This window comes from Serinus canaria, chromosome Z (genome assembly GCF_022539315.1).
Source record: "Serinus canaria isolate serCan28SL12 chromosome Z, serCan2020, whole genome shotgun sequence".
In the NCBI taxonomy this organism is placed as follows: Eukaryota; Metazoa; Chordata; class Aves; order Passeriformes; family Fringillidae; genus Serinus; species Serinus canaria.
This window is the reverse complement of record NC_066343.1, coordinates 71,800,407-71,819,175: the sequence shown is the minus strand read 5'-3', so window position 1 is coordinate 71,819,175 and position 18,769 is coordinate 71,800,407. Positions and strand designations below refer to the sequence as shown.

The following is an 18,769-nucleotide window of genomic DNA, read 5'->3' as shown; positions in this document are numbered from 1 at the left end:
AAATCTACTGAATGAAATAGCATATCTGAGAATAAAGAGCTCCAAAATACCACTGACAGCTCTTGCTGTTTGGTCTTTAAGTGAAATCAATCAATTTGCAATTGGCAGGAAATAATCTGAACAGGGTCCATATACTCTATATTTTCTTAGGTTCCTCCTATGCACAGATTTGAAGATCCTGTATAAGTGAAACCCTTTTTTTATGTCTTGGCTAAAGGAATTAGATGAGTTCTAGATCTGAGTGTTTATAAAAATGCTTTTCTTTGCAAGAAAATATATTTTTCAATTTATAAAATAATAAGGAGCTGGTTTTCTTTAACTAAAAAAAAAATCAAACATAAAGCTTTGTTTAATGTCTCTTCTTTCTTCCCCTCTTTATAAAAACATAATATTTTGAGCTATGAAGTCATTCATGCACCAAAGAAAAGTTATAGGTAATAAGTGTGTTCATTTGCAAAATGTAAAGGCAAATAGCCATAGCTATATGTAGATAAAAGAGAAATTTCAGCCCAAATAGAAAGGTTTGCCACTGATCTCAGAGTCACAATTTCACTCATTACAGTTCATTTTGAAGATTTTTAAATAATCCTGCTGAAAGACATTGTGGAAAGAGCATTGCAGAAGTAAAAACTTATGTGAAATGCCAGCTAATATCAATGGAGAAGCTCACAGTAATTTCTGTGAATCTTAGTTTATATCCTTCAAAACTTTTATGCAAAGTTCTCTCAAAGGAAGAGGTTCCAAGCCATGTCATGCATGCCATATAAAACTGAAGTAAAATCTCTAGTGAAAGACATACTGCAGAAGAAAATGTATTTTCACAAGAAAACGGACAGAGATTATTCATTCTGTGCTTAGGTGAGTGCTGCAGAACAAATATTCCCTGAATCAGAAACAGAGAGAAATGCAAAAAGCAGATTGTTCAATGGATTTGATTTGGCATTAAAGTTGTGGTCAGGTTATGGAATGCAGTGACCTCATAGTCAGATGTTAAAATCCAGGCTCAATATCCAGATCTTTTTTGCTTACTTCCCTTGGATTGAGTGACTCTATTTTCCAGTTATAAATACTTGTCATTCAGCCAAAGACTTTGCTGACTAAAACACTGATGACGGATGAGTCATTCTGTCGCATCTATATCACTGTACCTTTGAAAAAGACCTGATTCTCCCCTTTTCTGGTAACTGAGCTGAGTCATTTCTGAATCAGCATAGCACAATGTCCTCACACTGTTAGCATGCAGAGTACTTCAATATCAGCTTACTTCTAAATCCTTTCTTAAATATATATATATATATATATATACTTAAGGGAACATTTCCAGTGGTTGTAACTTGAATATGTGTGGGTTTTTTGTGCTTAAGGTAGTCATAAGCTTTTCAAGGTCTTAAAAAAGTTTCTCTATGGTTTTCAGCTGCCAAGTTACGATTTTTAGGGAGATGAGTTATGATACCTCTGCACCACCAAGACAAAATTTCAATGTTATAATTACTGTAGAGAATGGGAAAATATAAATCCTAGTCCTACAATTGAGCAGATGAAGTAAATATCCTGACCATGGGGTACAATTATTTTTGTTAAGGAGATCTGATTATAGAACAAATTTCCACAGTAATTAGGAAAATCCAGAAATGGCTACATATATCTGTCTTTTATGGCCTTTTATGAACAAGTCAGTTTTGATTCTAAAGATTTTTTTTCAAAAATATTTTTATTCAAAAATATTGAATAAAATATTTTCACAAATATTCAAAATATTAAAAAATATTTTTATTCATCTATCTCACCCCAATATATTGTGTTCCAAATTAATTTCTGAAATCCTGAGTAGAATTTTGCCTCTAACGTAAATGTCAAGACTTGTATAAGTACACCATGTTTGTTTGGGGAGAGTGGGAAGATTTGGAAGGTTGTTTCTGTTTGGAGTGGTCAGTTGGTGGGATGGCTGGGGTTTTTTACCTGCTGCTGGCTTTTTATGGAAAGTTCTAGGATCACCAAACAGGGCTTCTGTCAGCCATCAAGTGAAGGTGATGTATAATACCATAAACCCCTGAGACAGCTGGTTCACACCAGAATAAATGACGCCAAGGACAGAGAGTACATTACAAAATGCACAAAAGTAAGTTTAGCCCAGAAGAATGAAAGACTGAGCCTCAGCCTATTCTGGGGCCTAAGAGTTCCTGGGTCATGAGTAATCTCATTCCAGCTGTAGGGAAAAAACCCCAACCTTGTTAAGTCTTTTCACGTTGCTCATATTAAGAGATTTAACATTTCCTATTCACACTGAGGATACAAGACTGAATGGGATAATGTAGGTTTTCTCTGTGAAATTACAATCAACCCCCTAAAACTTTTTGTGTGTGTGTTTTGCTGCTTTCTGACCTTTCCGGTGGCACACTAATGCTGTAATAAATCACCTCTTTTAGTGCCTGAAGTGCTACCTTTCATCCCCAAACATTTCTGGCAACTGTGCCTGCTGTTAATATATCACCATATAATGTAGGGTGTACTTGTGTCAAGTCTTATGAATGTGCTTTTGGCAGATGTCAACTTCCAGCCAAGTTTTCACCGAGAGAGCAGGAAGAGGATGAGAGGCCTCATTTCACTTTTTTGTAGTTATTCTTTGTAGTCTTTTGAACTCTGTCACTAACTTGAATGTCTTGTGAAAAATGCTTGATCTCAAGCCCCCTGCCTCCTTTCCTCCACATAATTTCATATTGAAGGGATTGGTTAGGTTTGTTCTTAAAAATTTTATGGTTTTACTAACTTGATTTTAGATGAACAGTAAAGGAATTCATTCACAGCCAAGTCTTATGTGGCAATCCCATAAATCTCAGAGCCTCCTGCCCATGTTGGTGTTGCTTTGGTTTTCTTGCAGGTTTGGAAACTGAGGCAGAAAAGATGCTGGTGATAATCAAAGGACGGAGAGCTGGTAGCAGTGTCAAAAGCTCAAAACACCTCTCCCAGATTCACACAATCACATAAAACTTCCTCAAGACATTTTCAGTGATTGCTACGTAAAGTGAAAGTAACAGAAAGCACAAGGGTCAGTATTGCCCTTTGAGATAGACCATTATTTCCCATTGGTTTGTCTCCAAATTGCCTGCTGTTTTCTGGATCTAGAAACTCTCTTTTCCCCAATTAACTACAGCCTCTGGAGTGTTTAGATGTTAAGATAATATGTTCCTTTCCATGTCATTAAAATGTTAAAGCTACTGTTTAGAACTGTAGGATGTCTATTACGCCAATCTAAAATTCCAGGGCCAGCTTGGATGGGATTTTGAGATTCCTCATCTAGTGGGAGATGTCCTTGCCTAGAGCAGGGGGTTGGTCTTTGAAGCCCCTTTAAGCCAAATTTTTTCTCTGACTCTCTGACTATTGTTATCTTTGTGATTTTTGTTTTCCTGCATAACCTTATTCTAAGTTAAAACGCAGAAGTCCTCCTCCATCCAGAAAATCTCATTTTCCTCATTTCCAGGCTTTCTCAATAGTTTGATTTGTTTTTTGGGGAACAGTTCATATTTACCAGGCTTTTAGATTTGGGTGTGCTCATATGTGGATGCAGGGAGAATAAACTGAGGAACCTCACCCTTCTCTGATCTAACAGAAACGTTTTCAATACAATAGCAAAGACATTAAGAACTCATGTTGTGCAAGAGTTCATGTGGCACATTTGACTTTGTTGTGAAGTGTTGCCTAATTAGCTGAGAGAGAAAACATCTGAGATATGACAAGTAAAATATGTTGAGTGCAAAGTCACCTGGGCAGTGAGGAACACTTTCCCACTCATATAATGCAGATGATGTTGTATTTATCTTCACTGAGATAAATAACTCCGCTAAGAGAAATGTAAATTGAAATATGTTAGGAAATAAATTATAGAAGACAACATTCTGGGAAGAATCAAATGTTTTTGAGGAATTGAAATATTCCTTTGGATTTTAACAATATTCTGGAATCAGTTTTCTGACTAAAGATGTATCTTCAGAAATGCTTCCTTTTTTGTTAGTCTACTTCCTTCAAATATTATTTGACCACCATGATTATTAAAGAAAAAAAATGTGTAAGATATTGAAAGAAAGGATGAGAGAATTTCTGATAAAAATACATTGTTTTAGATTTTGTTTAAATTTTTATTGAGAAAGAAAGCCAGCATATTAAGCTACAGTAATAAAAAATGAAAAAATAATTATGAAAGTGATAAATAATTATCTATAATTTATGTTAATTTATAGTAGAAGGGTAAATATATGTAATTTATTACAAAATATATGACATTAGTGTTAGTAAATCAGTTTCATACTTCAAAAATGCTGATGCTATCAATCCAAATCAGTAAATTTTCCTCTATTTTAGTACAGTTTCCTGTCTCAAATTTCATCATAAATCAATTTTCTCACAGTATTTTAATTTCAGTGGAAGTTATATCAGCAGCAGGAAACAAGACCATAAATTTAATCATCAACAACACTTAGCACTCTCTACAACTGCCTTTGGAGGAGGCTGGAACCAGGTGGATGTAACAAGATAATAAGAAGAAATGGACTGAAGTTGAGCCAGAGAAGGCTTAGATTGAATATTAGGAAAAAATTTCTTTACTAAAAGCTTTGTAAAGCATTTGCACAGCCTGCCCAAGGCAGTGTTGGAGTCCTCATCCCTGGAGGATCTAAAAGCCACGAGGATGTGGCACTTGGGGACAAAGGCTGGTGGTGATCTGGGAAGTGCTGGGCAAATGGTTGGGCTTGGAAGTCCTTTCCAACCTAAAAAATTCCCTGGTTCTATAAACTTTCAAAAAGGCACCTGAATGTTTGAGAGAGGCATAAAAGGTTATAGTTCAGATGGCTATGGGCAGATAAACACCCAAAACCTGTTTAGTCAAAGGGAATTAGCTGCCAACAGTACCTGTGAATCTGGATTTTATCCTCAATTCCCTATAACTGATATATTGAGAAAACCTGGCATTGGAAAGAAAAGAATGAATAAAAACTTCATTTCCACTTCAACCCTGAATAATATTTCTGAGAGGATTTAAATGGAAGACTTGTGTCTTCCTCTTTGATGTGTCATCCATTTTCCAAACTACAGGTTTGATGTTCAGAAAGGTTGGTGCCACGTTACAGAACAGCAGCTACTCTGTCCCACTCACAAGAAAATACAGCTGCTGTCACTGCCAATTCCTCACTGCTTGATGCATGGGGTGTAATTTCACGTGGGAGGCAGCACAGGAGCTAACCACTAGTTTATGTTAGCAAACCTGCAAACCACCTCAATTTGCCACTGCCTGAAACAGGAGCAAAGCAAGCCTGGGCATCTCAAGTTATCATTACAGGGAAACATGTCAACAGCTAAAAAAAGAATGGGAGAGCAATAAATGTGGTTGTTGAGAGGGTTTTTTTTCCATTGAATGAAATGACTTTATCCTTTTTTAAAAGTGTTTTTCTCAGTGAAGTTATGATACTTAAAGCTGGTAGCAGCAAGCCAGAGCTTCCTTCTATGAAGAACGACCCTATGTTTCTCTTGTTTGCTGTATTCCTTTTGTAAAAATGAGTATTATCCATTGACTTTAATTGAAATGTGTCTATCTGCAAAGGTTCAAGATCAGTTCTATTCTTTTCTGAAATAATAGGTGAAAATTGAGTCTTTCCAGCTTTATTTAATGTGTTCTGCTTTAAAAATCACATTATCCTGGAGCCTGCTTTTAAACCTATTTATGTCATTATATTTTGGATTGCTCACTAATGGAAGGCTTAAGTTGCCATTGCATTTGCTAACTGAAGAACAGTAGAAGACACATTAAGTTTTCTCTCTGATTTTAACTTGATGGAAGAAACACGGTGGGAAAATGCACTAATGGTAGCATTTACCAGCAGTAATTTCTGTTTATTAAGGCATCTTGTCAAGTCACATAAGCTAAGCAGGGTAGGGAATGTTCAGTATTTCTGTGGGAGAATTTCTGGGAAGGGATCAGGGATACACTGTGGAGGAAATGGTTTGTAAGTGGTGGCAATCTACCTTATCATTATCGTTAATTTGTATCACATTAGGATGATGCCTCTTATGGGGGCAATAAATGCAACTCCCATCTATTTTCTTGTTTCCTTTACCACTAAATGGAATTTTTAACACAAATTTTACAACGCAGTGTGTTCTGCTTTCTGACCTGGAACTGAATCTGGGTGTAGATATTAATGGTGGTTAGAAGTCTTCAGTACTGCCATTTTTCACTTGACTGTGCTGATTCAGAAAACATGAAACTTTTTTGTCATGACAGCACTTTTCCTACACGGTGTTTTCCTACAAGTTTCTCATGTCTAGGGTGAATGTTGTGCTCATTTTCTCTGTTCATCCTTCAGTCCATGCTGGAAAACTGTAACCACTGCCTAGTATTCATCATTTTTCTACTAATGACACCTTAAAGGAAAATAATGAGATTTCATTCCTCTACAGCTAATGATTATAGGAAAGACTGGGGTGAGAACTGTTATGTGAATAGTGATTTTTATCTATTCATTCAAGACCATCCAAAACAAAAGATAGTTTTCTACCTTTTTTTTACACTCACCTTCTTCCTAATTATTTATTTTTACTCTCAGGGAACACATAGTCTCAACATAAAAGTTTCTGCATTGAGTTCTTTGTTTCATTCATTAAAAACTGACTATTTTCCAAAGAAAACGTCTGCCTTTCTCAGTTACCACCAGCTCCACCTCAACATATTTTGATTACAGTCTGCTCTTACTTTACAGTGCAAGATTTACAGTGGATTAAGAAGAGTTCCTTGTTTCTCCAGCTGCCCTAGTAACTTGATTTTCTGTGTAAAATTTGCATGGGGTTTTGTGTGTTTAATTTTCATTCTAATAATAAAAATTAAATTTAAAAGACTTTTGATTTTAAGACTATTCTTTTCCAATGACTGCTATTCTTTTCAGTGGACTTCTGCTTCTATAGATGGAAGAAACACCCACCAATTTAGCGAAAAAAAAAGGTATAAAAATCCAATGCTGTAGCAGCATGCCAGCCTATGCAGGGGATTCTGTTACAAAAAGCTTCTGTATTTTTCTAGTACACCGGAATGTGCTTAACACAGAAACAAAATTCCGCTTACCTTCATTTCAGAGCTGCTGCTCAATAAATAATACATTGTAACACCTAAAAAATTAATAATTGCAGCTCACAGATCTTGCAGCATTCACTCCTGAAACAAGTGGTAAAGCTTTTGGCCAATTCCTTAAAGGGTATGACAATGTAAAAATAACTGTATTGGGCCACAACAAAGGTGTCTTGAGACTGTTCTCCTGTCAGTGCATCTAGTCTGTAGTGGTGTTTGGGGAAGAACAGAGTAAAAGATATTAAAACTTCTGCTTAGAAATCCTCACATCCTCTGGCACTATGAAGAGAAGAGTACATTTTTGTGGGGTGAGATCTTTGAGTTTACTGCAACTAGTTTTAAAAAAGTCAAAGCTTTTGATCTAACTATGCACTTTACCATTTACTGTGTCGCGGGGCAATCATACAAATAACTATAATCAACCTACAAAAATACGGATTGCTAGAAAACTTAGTCTTTATCTCTAGGTACCTGCCCTTTACTCTTTAAATTTCATAAAGCACAATAAAAAAATCCCCTCAGCCTCCTCTTCTGCAGCTGCACAGACCCAGTGCCCTCAGCCCCTCCTTCCCCCAGGACTCTTCCACCCTCACGGCCTCCCTTGGATCCTGCCTAATAACTGGAAATCTTTCTTACATAGGAAAAGGCCCCCAAAACTGCTTACTGCTCCCCTGTGTTCAAGGGGAGGCATCCCCAGGCCAGAGCAGAGTGGGACAATCCCTCCCTTGCCCAGCTGGTGATGCTGGGCCTGATGTCCCCAGGACAGGGATGTCCCTCCTGGCTGGCAGGGCACTGCTGACTCAAGTTCCACTTGCCACTGACCAGGACCCCCAGGTCCCCTTCCATGGCACCGTCTTCCAGGATCTCATCCCCCACTCTGTCTGCACATCCAGGGTTTACCCACCCCAGGTGCAGAACCCATAATTTGCCCTTAATGAGCCTCACTTGATTGGTGTCTGTTAATTAAAATTCAATGGGTAGAGGAATAACTGAAAATGATGACTCATCTAACATGCTAATCTAAAAATGCATAGCTAATTATTGGGATGCTTGTAATTTTTCCAAGCTAACAAAATAGAAATAAACATTACAATCTTCAGGTAAGAACTTTTGCAAAGCCAGTACATTTTAGAAGACGACTCCCAAGATCTTGTGGGTTAGAAACCATCAGACAGACCAGAACTGATCAAAGGCTTTAGTATTTCAGAAATAAAATAGCAGAAATATAGTTCTTGCCTAGTTTTTAAAATAGTTTAATTTTGATAAAATATAATTAGTATCTATTTATTAGTAATCAAATTCTTTATAAAAATAATAAAATAAGATATGTCCAACTTGCCCTGATTATATTTTAGAAAGTTTTTAATGTTCCATATAGACAGGGGCAATGTTGCATGTTAAATTTTTAAATAAAACATATTTATTTCCTCTTTTTCCATGACATTGTCTCTTATTATGGTGCATTATTTGTTTTTAGACTCTGTGCTTTCTTTGACACCTTCTCTATTCTAATAATATCTATGTGCTCTCTCCTTTTTTCATGAACTTCATAAAGTAATCCTCAAGTCCACCCACTTTACCACATTATGTTTTTTTAATGTCCATCTCCTACACTGGTCTCATTGAAACCTCAGTGTTTATAGTTGTTTCTATATATGTTTCTATAACATTTCTGCAATGGAATAGAAAACACGAGTTAAGGATCCACTGGAAGGGTGGATCTAAATTAAAATAATGTGATTCTACCCTATGGAATCACTGGTCTCTGAGATGCAGCTACTGTGGCAATTTTTTTAGGGTGCTTAAAGTGTAGGATTTGTGTTGAGGGTAAGGATTCTGTTGGAAACAGATTTATTATACTGTCACATCATCACCACCAGGAGATGGTCAATATGTGGAAGCTCTTGGGTGAATAAAGAGGGACAAGAAGAATGAGATATTCACCTCAGGGATGCTATTAGCATAAAAAATATTGTGTAAGCTTGCAACATAATCTCCAGCCTGGAAAAACAGGACTGCTTTCAGTTTTTGGTAAAAATAAAATTTAGAAAAAATTAGGAGAAGAGTGTGATTCTATTCTATCTGCTTTCATAGCTGTAGGAGTATCAAAATATTTTTCTTATTGGGTTGTGAACCCACTCACACATATATATTTTTTATGATTTATTCTTTCTTTAGATGAATTTTATTTTTGCTTTACTGGTCAAAAGGATGCTTCAGAATAAATCTGTGACTTCAGCCATTTTCTAAGCTTGGCATTTTCTACTCAGTGGACAATAAAATAATTTTAAGAGGGATTTTAAATTATGTTGAAAGTAGAAGACAGGAGTAAGTTTATCATTTAAAGAAAACATATATATTTCTATGCCAGCATAGATGTAATGTACAGCATTTTAGATAGTTAATGAACATAACATGCATAATAAAAAACAAAACTGAAGGATTTGATCTGAAGGATCTGAACCCCTTTCTTGTTTTAAAAAGACAGGAAAACTTTAAAATTGCATAGTTACTCATGCATGTCAGGCTTACATTTGCTCAGCTGGGGCAACCTGCATTTGCTTAGCCACAGATGGATATAAAGAAGATGCTATTCATCTGAAACAATGATCCTTTTACTTATCATAGCTTCTGTGTGATGTACATGTCCCATTTAAATGAAATGATCTTTGCAGTGTCATAAAATATTCATTAAAAATTTTCACACAACTTGCAATTCAAAATGTTTCACAATATCTGCTATGGATTAAAAGGGTTTTGCTTGGTTTGGTTTGGTTTTTTTAACCATTTCTTAACCACCATTGTTTTTACATGTATATGTATTTATTCAAGAATCAGTCTTATGAATTTATTCTATTTTCAAATCCTGCTTTAAAGACTCATTTATATCAGAATAAATCAGAATCAAGGGTCCTTAATTTATAGGCCCATAAAAATTTGGTGTAGTGTAATTTGGATTTCCAAAGGGGAAAGTTCACAAAATATTCAATGACAGTTTGAATTTATTAGGTGTGGGTGTTAATTTACATGGGGGAAAAAGATGGTAATGGATGAGGAAAACCATGGGACCAAGGAAAATATTTTCCACACACAGCATGAAATACCAATACCATTTTTCTGTTAGTTTTCAAAATTAATTCACTCTGGAAAATGAGTTTGGAGCTGATGTTAGTAGCAATGAAGAAGCCAGCATATTCCAGCTGAGGCAGGTGTCCTGCTGGGAAGCCCAGATAGGGCAGGTCTAATTCCTGAGGTTCCAGCTGAGCTTTGTGGTTTTATGCCAGTAGTGATTGAAGGTTCTTTTCCTTTGGGAAGCACTCTACCACCCTTCAGCCATCATTCAGAGCTAATTTCTGCACATCCAGCAGCCAGGTCTGTGGAACTCCTGGTAAAACTGGACAATGCTGTTGTTGTGCATCTAATGTTTGGAGACTTCTTTGTTCTTCATCCTCCTGATAAAAGGAACTTATTTTTTGTGCCCACAAATCAGTTATTGCTTTCCCTTAGACGAAGTGACCAGCTATGCCTGCTCTGAAAATACTTTCTGAAGTTTGGTATAGCAAAAAATTCAAATTTTTCTCTTAAGGAACACACAGAGGAAGATGGGTTGCAATTCCCACTACCTATACACCAATTTCCTTATCTTGCATCATAATTCAGTGATTAAAAAGATCAGTGTACCTGAATTCCTTCTGTTCCCTCTTTCTGCGAGAGAGTGCAAAATCCCTGGGTGAGAGGTGACAAAGGCTAAAGAGGCCAAAGAAGTTCCTTCCCCTGGAATTTCAGAGGAACCTGTGACAAAGGGCTGTCAGGGAAGAAACTGTGGGACAAAACGAGTAAAAGAAGGGAGCTTTTATTTGTCGTTTTTCTGAGGAGATTAATGTAAGGTGTTCTTACTTCATGACTTTGAGTGCTTCTCTTGACACCTTTTTCAAATTCTGCACCCCTCCAGATTCATTTTATACACAATCATAGAAACATAGTTCCATTCAGACTGGAAGAGACCTCTCAGATCCTCAAGTCCAGCCATTAAACCAGCACTGCAAAGGCCTCCACTAAACCATCTCCTCACATTCACATTCCTCTGGAGCACTTCAGCTTTTGCATACCACACTAGAAAATTTGATATTTAATACAACATGATTCTTTCAGTTATGATTATTTCAGTCCTCTTGAATCTGGTGAATTTGATGAGGATATAAATGATGTATTGACTCAGGGCTGTCTCAGGCAAGAGGAAAAACACTTACCAGGAGTTCTGCCTCTCCTCTGAGAATTTTTGTTTCCATTATAACTACAGATTTTGTGACACAGGCATAGCTCCAGAAGGAAGCAGAATGAGATCAGATGCAGAATAGTTTGGGGTGTTTTTTAAAGAGAGAAAAAAAAAAAAAAAAAGCTTGGCAGGAAAAAATAGCAGGTAGTGAAGCAAATTGAATTAATTTGTGGTACAAGGCCTCAGAAAGCTGGAAATGTGTAGGCATAAACCATATGAGCAGCACCTCTGCTAGCTGCCTCGGCTCCTGAGAGCAAACTAGGCAGACCACATCAGACAGGAATTTATTCTTCATAAGCCACTAAGAGCAATCAGAATGGAGGTGGCTAAAAATCTGTCACAACTGAAAAAAAAAAAAAAACCAACAAAACCAGGTGTCTCTCCTGGAAATAAAAGTGTCAAATGTATATAGTGCTTAAAAGTAATGCATCTGAAAGCATATAATACAGAAGACATGAGTGTGACTGTACATAGATTTATTGCTCTATAATATCTATGGAATGAATGAGCTTTTTCTTACACAGTTACCCTCTCTGGGTATCTATGAATTTATAATGCTGCTTCTTAGCATTTATATTTGTCTACACTAAAGATGCAATAATTTATTAACATGCTAATAAATGTTTAATACTTCTTCTCTTTACCATTTTATAAAACTATCTCCCTAGACTCTGTTTCTTAAAAAACTGAGAAGGACAATCATGAAACTAAAACAATGCTGTTTGAAAAGTCAATGTATTTATATTCAGTTTTTTAAAATGTCTCACATCTTGCTCATAACCTCAGTCGTGCACGTTGTTGAAAGTAGCTGAGATGTTCAAGACATGAGGCAAAATCTCATGTTGGATTTCTTGTTTTGTGACTGATAGTTATGTTTCAGGTAGGCAACTTTTTTAAACAACTATATAGTAGCTGTGGATGAATTTTAATGCTGAGGAAAAAAAATTGAAAGAAAATGGTTTACAAATCAAGCAGTATTTTAAAAATTCTCTTTGACCTTTTTTCCCCCCTTCTATTTAATTGGAATTCACATATTTAACTTTTGAAAGGTTTTTATTCACAATTGCCGTTGTTTGGGAGATTCAAATTATTTGAAATTATAAGGGAAAAGCAAAAAGAAAATGTAACTCCCCAAGTTAATCTAATTGCTATGATGTTACTGTAGTCACTGAATACCCAAGTTTACTTTCATGGCTTTTCAAGGCAAATGAACTTCAGACTTCATGTTGGACAGGACATGAAAATTTGTTTCTACATAAATTGGAATTTCACTTTTAATTCATAACTTTCTACCTATTTCACTTCCCACTTTCATAGCTGGCTACCTATTTCAAATGACAGAATGCAGTTTTCCTGAAGTCCCATGTAACTTTCCTAAAATATCTGAAAGCAGTTAATATTCAGTCATAAAGCAAACTCTTCAGAAGAAAGGTCTCTGGGTGGTTAAGAGAAGTCTTCATCTGTGACATCAAGTTTAATTAATTAGGTATTGATAAATACACCAGAAATCAAATTAGTCACTCCAGTTAGTGGCATTTAGTAGCACTGTGAAAACCTTTATGAATCAGTCTTGTAAGTCATGTTTTATGTTTTTTGTCATGGCAATTTTCATCTGTATGCAAATTAGCAGTAATTACCAAGTGTTAAAAACATGTAAGATCTTAACACAGGAATGGTACAAAGAAGTTTGGAAATGAAGAGAGGTTTAATTCATATTTTTTTTCATTTATCAGCTGTGAGTTATCAATGTAGAGCCAATGTATTGTTGAGTTGTAGAAGCGGACAGAACAAAATAGCGCTCACAATCTGAGCTGATACTTGCATGAGTGAGTTATCCATGTCTCCTTCTGGCTATTTCTATTTAATGGTGGTGATGCAATTATTTTTTCTTCCCTCTCTCTTTTTCCTCTGCAGCAATGACAATGCAGTTCATTAGCCACCGGTTCCCTGACTACCATGACCCAACTATAGGTGAGTACAGGCTTTTCTCCCCTTCATCCCTTTCAGTTTCTCTGCCTGTGTGAGACTGTGAGATATTGTAGTTGCTGGGAAGGTCACAATGAAGGCAGGAATGATGAATTTGACTCTCTGTTCTCTGGTTAATTTATTACTTTATGATATTATATTATATTAAAGAATACTATACTATGCTAAAGAATACAGAAAGGGTACTTACTCAATGCTAAAAAGATAATAATAAAAACTTGTGACTCTTTCCAGAGTCTCGACACAGCTTGGCCCTGATTGGCCAAAGAGTCAAAATAACTCACAGCAGAATCCATTAAAACAATCACTTGTAAGTAAACAATCTCCAAACGCATTGCACATGTGAGCACAACACAAGAGAAGCAAATGAGGCAAAAACTGTTTTCCTTTTCTCTGAAGCTTCTCAGCTTCCCAAGAGAAAAATCCTGGGCAAAAAGATTTTTTTCAGATAATGTGAATGTTACAGTGAGACAGTGAGAAGCTGCTTCTGAAAGCCCCATAGATAGAAGCAACATTTTCAAACTTTAGATTACACCTTAATTTTGTGAGGACAATTGAGTTGTGTCATGGCCTTACACAGATATTTCCTCCTGATGCTCTTTATACAAACTCTCTTTCAAAAACAGGGTTCTGCATTCATGCCTTTAGGCTCTTAATGTCACACATTTATAATTACAGAACACGAAACAAAATTGCTAAAGAATGTGAAAAATCCAATCTGGAGTGGGGTTTGTTTTTCTGCTTTTTAAAATTCTGTTATTTTGGTCCTATTTCCCAGCATTAAAGTCTTAGCTGACCTCCTCTAAAAGGATCAAATGGCTACTCAATTAAACAAAGTTGCGCTCTGGGATTACACACTCTGCTTGCTAACTGTGTTGGGTTTACTTGCTTTATAAACTTGTGAATATAGAAATTCATACACATCTGTTTTACACTTTTTGACAATACATGTTTTTATCTGAAATAAGCTTCAAATGCTGAGTGACTGCCAGAACTGTATGTTTATTCATTTAAGAGTGCCTTTATTACTTAGTTTTACTTATCCTTGCATTTATACACACTATCCATGAGAAGTATTTAATTGTAACAAGGAAACAATGGCAGAATCTGGGTCCAATAAGTGGAGAAGGCACTAAAACCATCTGCATTTACAAAGATTTCTTTGGGGGAAAAAAGAGAAACCAATTCCTCTCAGCCAAAATCTTTTTGTTTTCTTTGAAATTTTCAAGTATTTCAAACTGATCTTTAACTTCTATACATTATTGTTTCACTCTACAGAGCAGGCAATGACATCCTTAGTTTTTATTTGTTATTTATATAGTATTCCACATTTCCTGGATTGTAACTCTTGGTAAATTGTTGTAATTTTAATAACGAAAAAATTTGTAAACTCTTCATGTCACTAGTAATTTTAAGGCAGTAAGAAAAACCTGCAAAACACCAATGGGATGTGTCATTTCTAAAGAAGGCAAAACTACTGTGGAATGGCTACAAATTCATTTGCTCTTCTCAGGAAAAAAAAAAAATGAAATAACTACATCTAATTGGAAAAGAGGAACATTATTAGTTATCAACGTCACTAACTTCCATCTTTATTATTAGCTATTCACCTGCCATCACTATTTATTCCAATATTGTATCTCGTCACAATCCCAATTTATTGGTCTCCAGACACCACCACAATATGAATAATAGATAATCATGAAGAGAAGGAAAGCTTATGGTGTATTCTAAGTACATACTGCAGGAAAGCCTTGATGACTTGATCAGGATGAAGGTCTCCTTGAGTGAGAAGGTGTTTCTACTCAGTAAAACCAACACTAAAGAAGAGGAGAGAGGCTAAAAGTGAACAAGGAATTACTGAATTCCATCTCACCCAGCTGGCTAGACACAGAACTGAAGTACAAGTTTTTGTCTTCAGCATTTCTCTTTCTCAGAATGTGATGGAAAATTCTTTTTATTATCTGGGCTCTAAAATACATACTAAAGAGAAGAGAATGATCTTGGCTAAGTATGTATGTTTTTCCTTAGGAAAATTTGTGTATGACCCCTTAAAATTGTACATAAAATGAAAAAAAAAAAAAAAAAACAAGTAGAAAGAATCACTTGCTGTCACATCTATAATAATAAACACATTATTTTCAAATGACAGCCCACTGAAAAAGTTTGTTGAGATAGTTTTTACTACTTTTAAGCTAATGGTGTCAACTCACAGAATTAATCTCATGTTTAGTTACACATCCACAGGAAGGATATTTTTATTTAGACTATCAGCCTAAACAAAATAAGGGGATCCAAAATGAGCACTTCAGGACCAAGACTATGCTGATTTCAGGAGAAAAGGTTATTCCTCAAAGGCCGTGAGGAGATAGACACAGATGCTTTGTGTCATGGGGAAGTTATCATCTAAGGTCTGAGCAGTGATGTCTCCAGCAAAGTTTTGTTTCTCACTGTAACCCAGCAGCAGATGATGCAGAAATTACAAAACAGGCCACATATGAAATCTATATTCAAGCTGGAAAAGTGACAAAGCGAAGAATTACATGCAATTTTTCTTCTCTCTCCGAGATCCCTGATCTCTCTGGATATCAATTTATTGCCTTTCCTTTGCACCATACATTTCAGGCCCCTTCCATTCCTTAGTAATTTTTATCTTGTTTATGGAACCTATGTGCTGTCCTGAACATTTATGGGCACTTGGCCTCACTTTTTTTTGGGGTACTTCTTGGGAAATAAATAGTTCTGTGTACAGGCAGTTTTATTTCTCTGGGAATTTTTAAGGAAGAGAGTAGAAGTCACTGAACGGGTGATCCTGTCCAGAAAAAAAATTTTCTATAGTGTTTTTAAATGATAAAACACAGATTTTCACTGTTAACAAAACTATTGAGACTGCAGCTCCTCAGCTGAGCATTAAGGTAAGGTGGATTGTCTCATTTGCTTGGCATGTACAAAGAACTCTAATAAATACCTACCTAATTTTTTTCTGATGTTCTTGCACTACCTATTACATTCTCTTTGTTTTCTATGATATGACATTGTGGTGGCAGTGACCATGATGCTTAACTGTGCCAATTTAGCCAAGAGTAAAGAGGTAGTGCTGACTGAATTGATGCTGTCCCTACTTGCACTTGATGGAACTTTTTTTAATCAATTCTCCTAAAACAAATGGATGGTAGTGAAATAGAGGGGCCATTCCCTGAAATACCAGAAGTCTATCAGTTTCAGTTTTAAGGGCAAGTTGTTGATGACCCTGGACCTACCAAAATACTGATAATCACCTTATAATTTTAAACTTTTCATTTTCCATTTTAAGCATTGGCATGGAAGTAGAATATTAATTTCAGTTGTGTTTAATTTCTGTGGATTCCTGAGAAATAATTTGTTATACATACATACACTTCAAATGTGTTAATTTTGATCTTGAAAGGGCTATGCAAATAGGTTTAGAATTATTTGCATATCTTTTCTCTCTATATTTATGATTTATGTAGACTTTTGAAGAATTTAATGAATGTTGTGTGCATACACATAAATACAGAAATATACGTGTCAGTATTGATTTAAAATATAGAGTAAACATTGATTAAAAAGTTAAATGCTACCTGAATTGCTAATTTTAATACTGTCACTTTGAATTTAATGCCTCTTCAAGATCAAATATGTATAATGGCCATATTTTAGGTTTGCTACAAGCATTGCAGTTCAAAATTTTGAGACAGAAACATATTATTTTGGAAGGAAAGGGGGAGGGGAAGGGTAAAATTGGTATCAGACTGCATGTAAGAAAAAAAATCAGAGCTTAGCACTTTGTGAAAATGAAATTATTTTTGCACACATTTGATATTTAATTGTAGTCAACAATGGACATAAATTCCAAATGGCAGTGGATGTGATGATTTTCTGGAACAAACGGCTAAGAGCAATTTGCAGTCTGCCCGGTCTTTGGCAACATCACAGAGAGTTAATGCAAGTGGAGCGTCAGGAAAGGAAACACGACATCGAGCAGCAAACTGGTCAGGCTCCAAGATGCTCATTAACCATGTGACTAATCTTAAAATGAATACATAATGCAAACGAGATGCGAGAGCAGCTTCCTGTTTTGGTGAGATATCACTGCGTGAGATTGTGTCAAATGAGCAGTTGAGGGCATTAAGGCTGTGTCAATGTCAAACTCTAATTGAAATGGGTGTGGGATGGAAAGCACTCTAGCATTAAGCACATGAATTTCCATGAGGTTCCCTAACGGAGTGCTGCCTTCACCAATGCATCAAATAAAATGCATTTACTCATCTTTAATAAGATGTTGGAAGTGCGGGGGTGAATTTCAGACAAAAAAAAAAATGGAAAACGTAGCTGGAAATGTTCTAGGTTTATGTAATGAGTACCAAAAAATGTCTGTGATATAAAGATTGTATCGGTTTTGAAGGTACAATAATGAAAAAGTATATAGCAAGGAAAATACAAACTCATTAAAAATTAAAGAAGACAAATGTGGGATATATCTGCTAGATCTGGGGAGAGGCATCTTGCCACAAAAGTTCTATTCATATTTATACTTAGTTTCTAGAACATATCTGCTCCTATATAAAACATGAATGCATGTGTAAACCAACCCTAAATTTATTCTCATTCTCTTTCTTTGTATAGAAAATAACTATTTAGATTGGACTGAGCATGTCACAACTGGATTTGAGCCCGAAATTGTTTGTTTTCTTTTTGTTTTCCTTTTTTTTCCTTTCATGCATCATTCTCCATATATTTATTGGCCTTATCTGAGATGGCATAAAAGATTCATAAAAAATGATCAATTTGTCTCCAAGGACTGTCTCCCAAGGGTATTCACACTGATTATGTAGATGTAGCAGCATTGCCTCTGTTTTCCATATTGCCTCTGTTTTCCACTGTTCAAAACAAGAAATTAAGAAGGTACGAGAATACTGGTCCATGCCTTTGAACCATGTTCTTAATATTGTGGTTTTATTTTTCATTTTGCTGTCTATTGGCATTACTTGCAATTTTAAGAGATTAAAAACCACCTTTGGTGTAAAGCATTTTGACTTAGGTATATCAAAAAGAGCAGAGATTATGGATATTCTGTTTGAAGAAGGCTCACATTTAGACATCCAAATTATAAATTCTGCACATAAATCTTGTATCTTGGTTCCAATTATGTGAGATCCAGGGAGATTTAGGAGAGGAGATTCAGTTCTTTGCTCACTTCCTTTATCACTGTTTGTGGCAGCAATTTGAGATCCTCTAGAGTGTGTCCAGAGAAGGGAACAGAGATGGGGAAGGATCTGGAGCACAAGTCTGATGAGAAGTGACCAAGGGAGATGTGAGGGCTCAACCTGGAGAAAAGGAGGCTCAGAGGGGATTTTCTGGCTCTGCACAGCTCCCTG

The 18,769-nt window shown here is 35.9% G+C and overlaps 1 protein-coding gene across 2 annotated transcripts in view; it reads left to right on the top strand.

The window, feature by feature from the left end:
* Positions 1-18,769, top strand: part of RIT2 (Ras like without CAAX 2) — a 173,024-nt gene that overhangs the window by 35,973 nt on the left and 118,282 nt on the right. Inside the window, exons 1-3 of one of the 2 annotated variants that reach the window (XM_050987014.1) lie at positions 6,812-6,840; positions 13,216-13,223; positions 13,299-13,355. In XM_050987014.1, coding sequence (XP_050842971.1) covers positions 6,827-6,840; positions 13,216-13,223; positions 13,299-13,355 — 79 coding nt within the window. In that variant the 5' untranslated portion in view covers positions 6,812-6,826. Of the gene's footprint in view, positions 1-6,811; positions 6,841-13,215; positions 13,224-13,298; positions 13,356-18,769 lie in introns of those variants that run through there. The other variant, XM_030237347.2, reaches the window with a different exon arrangement.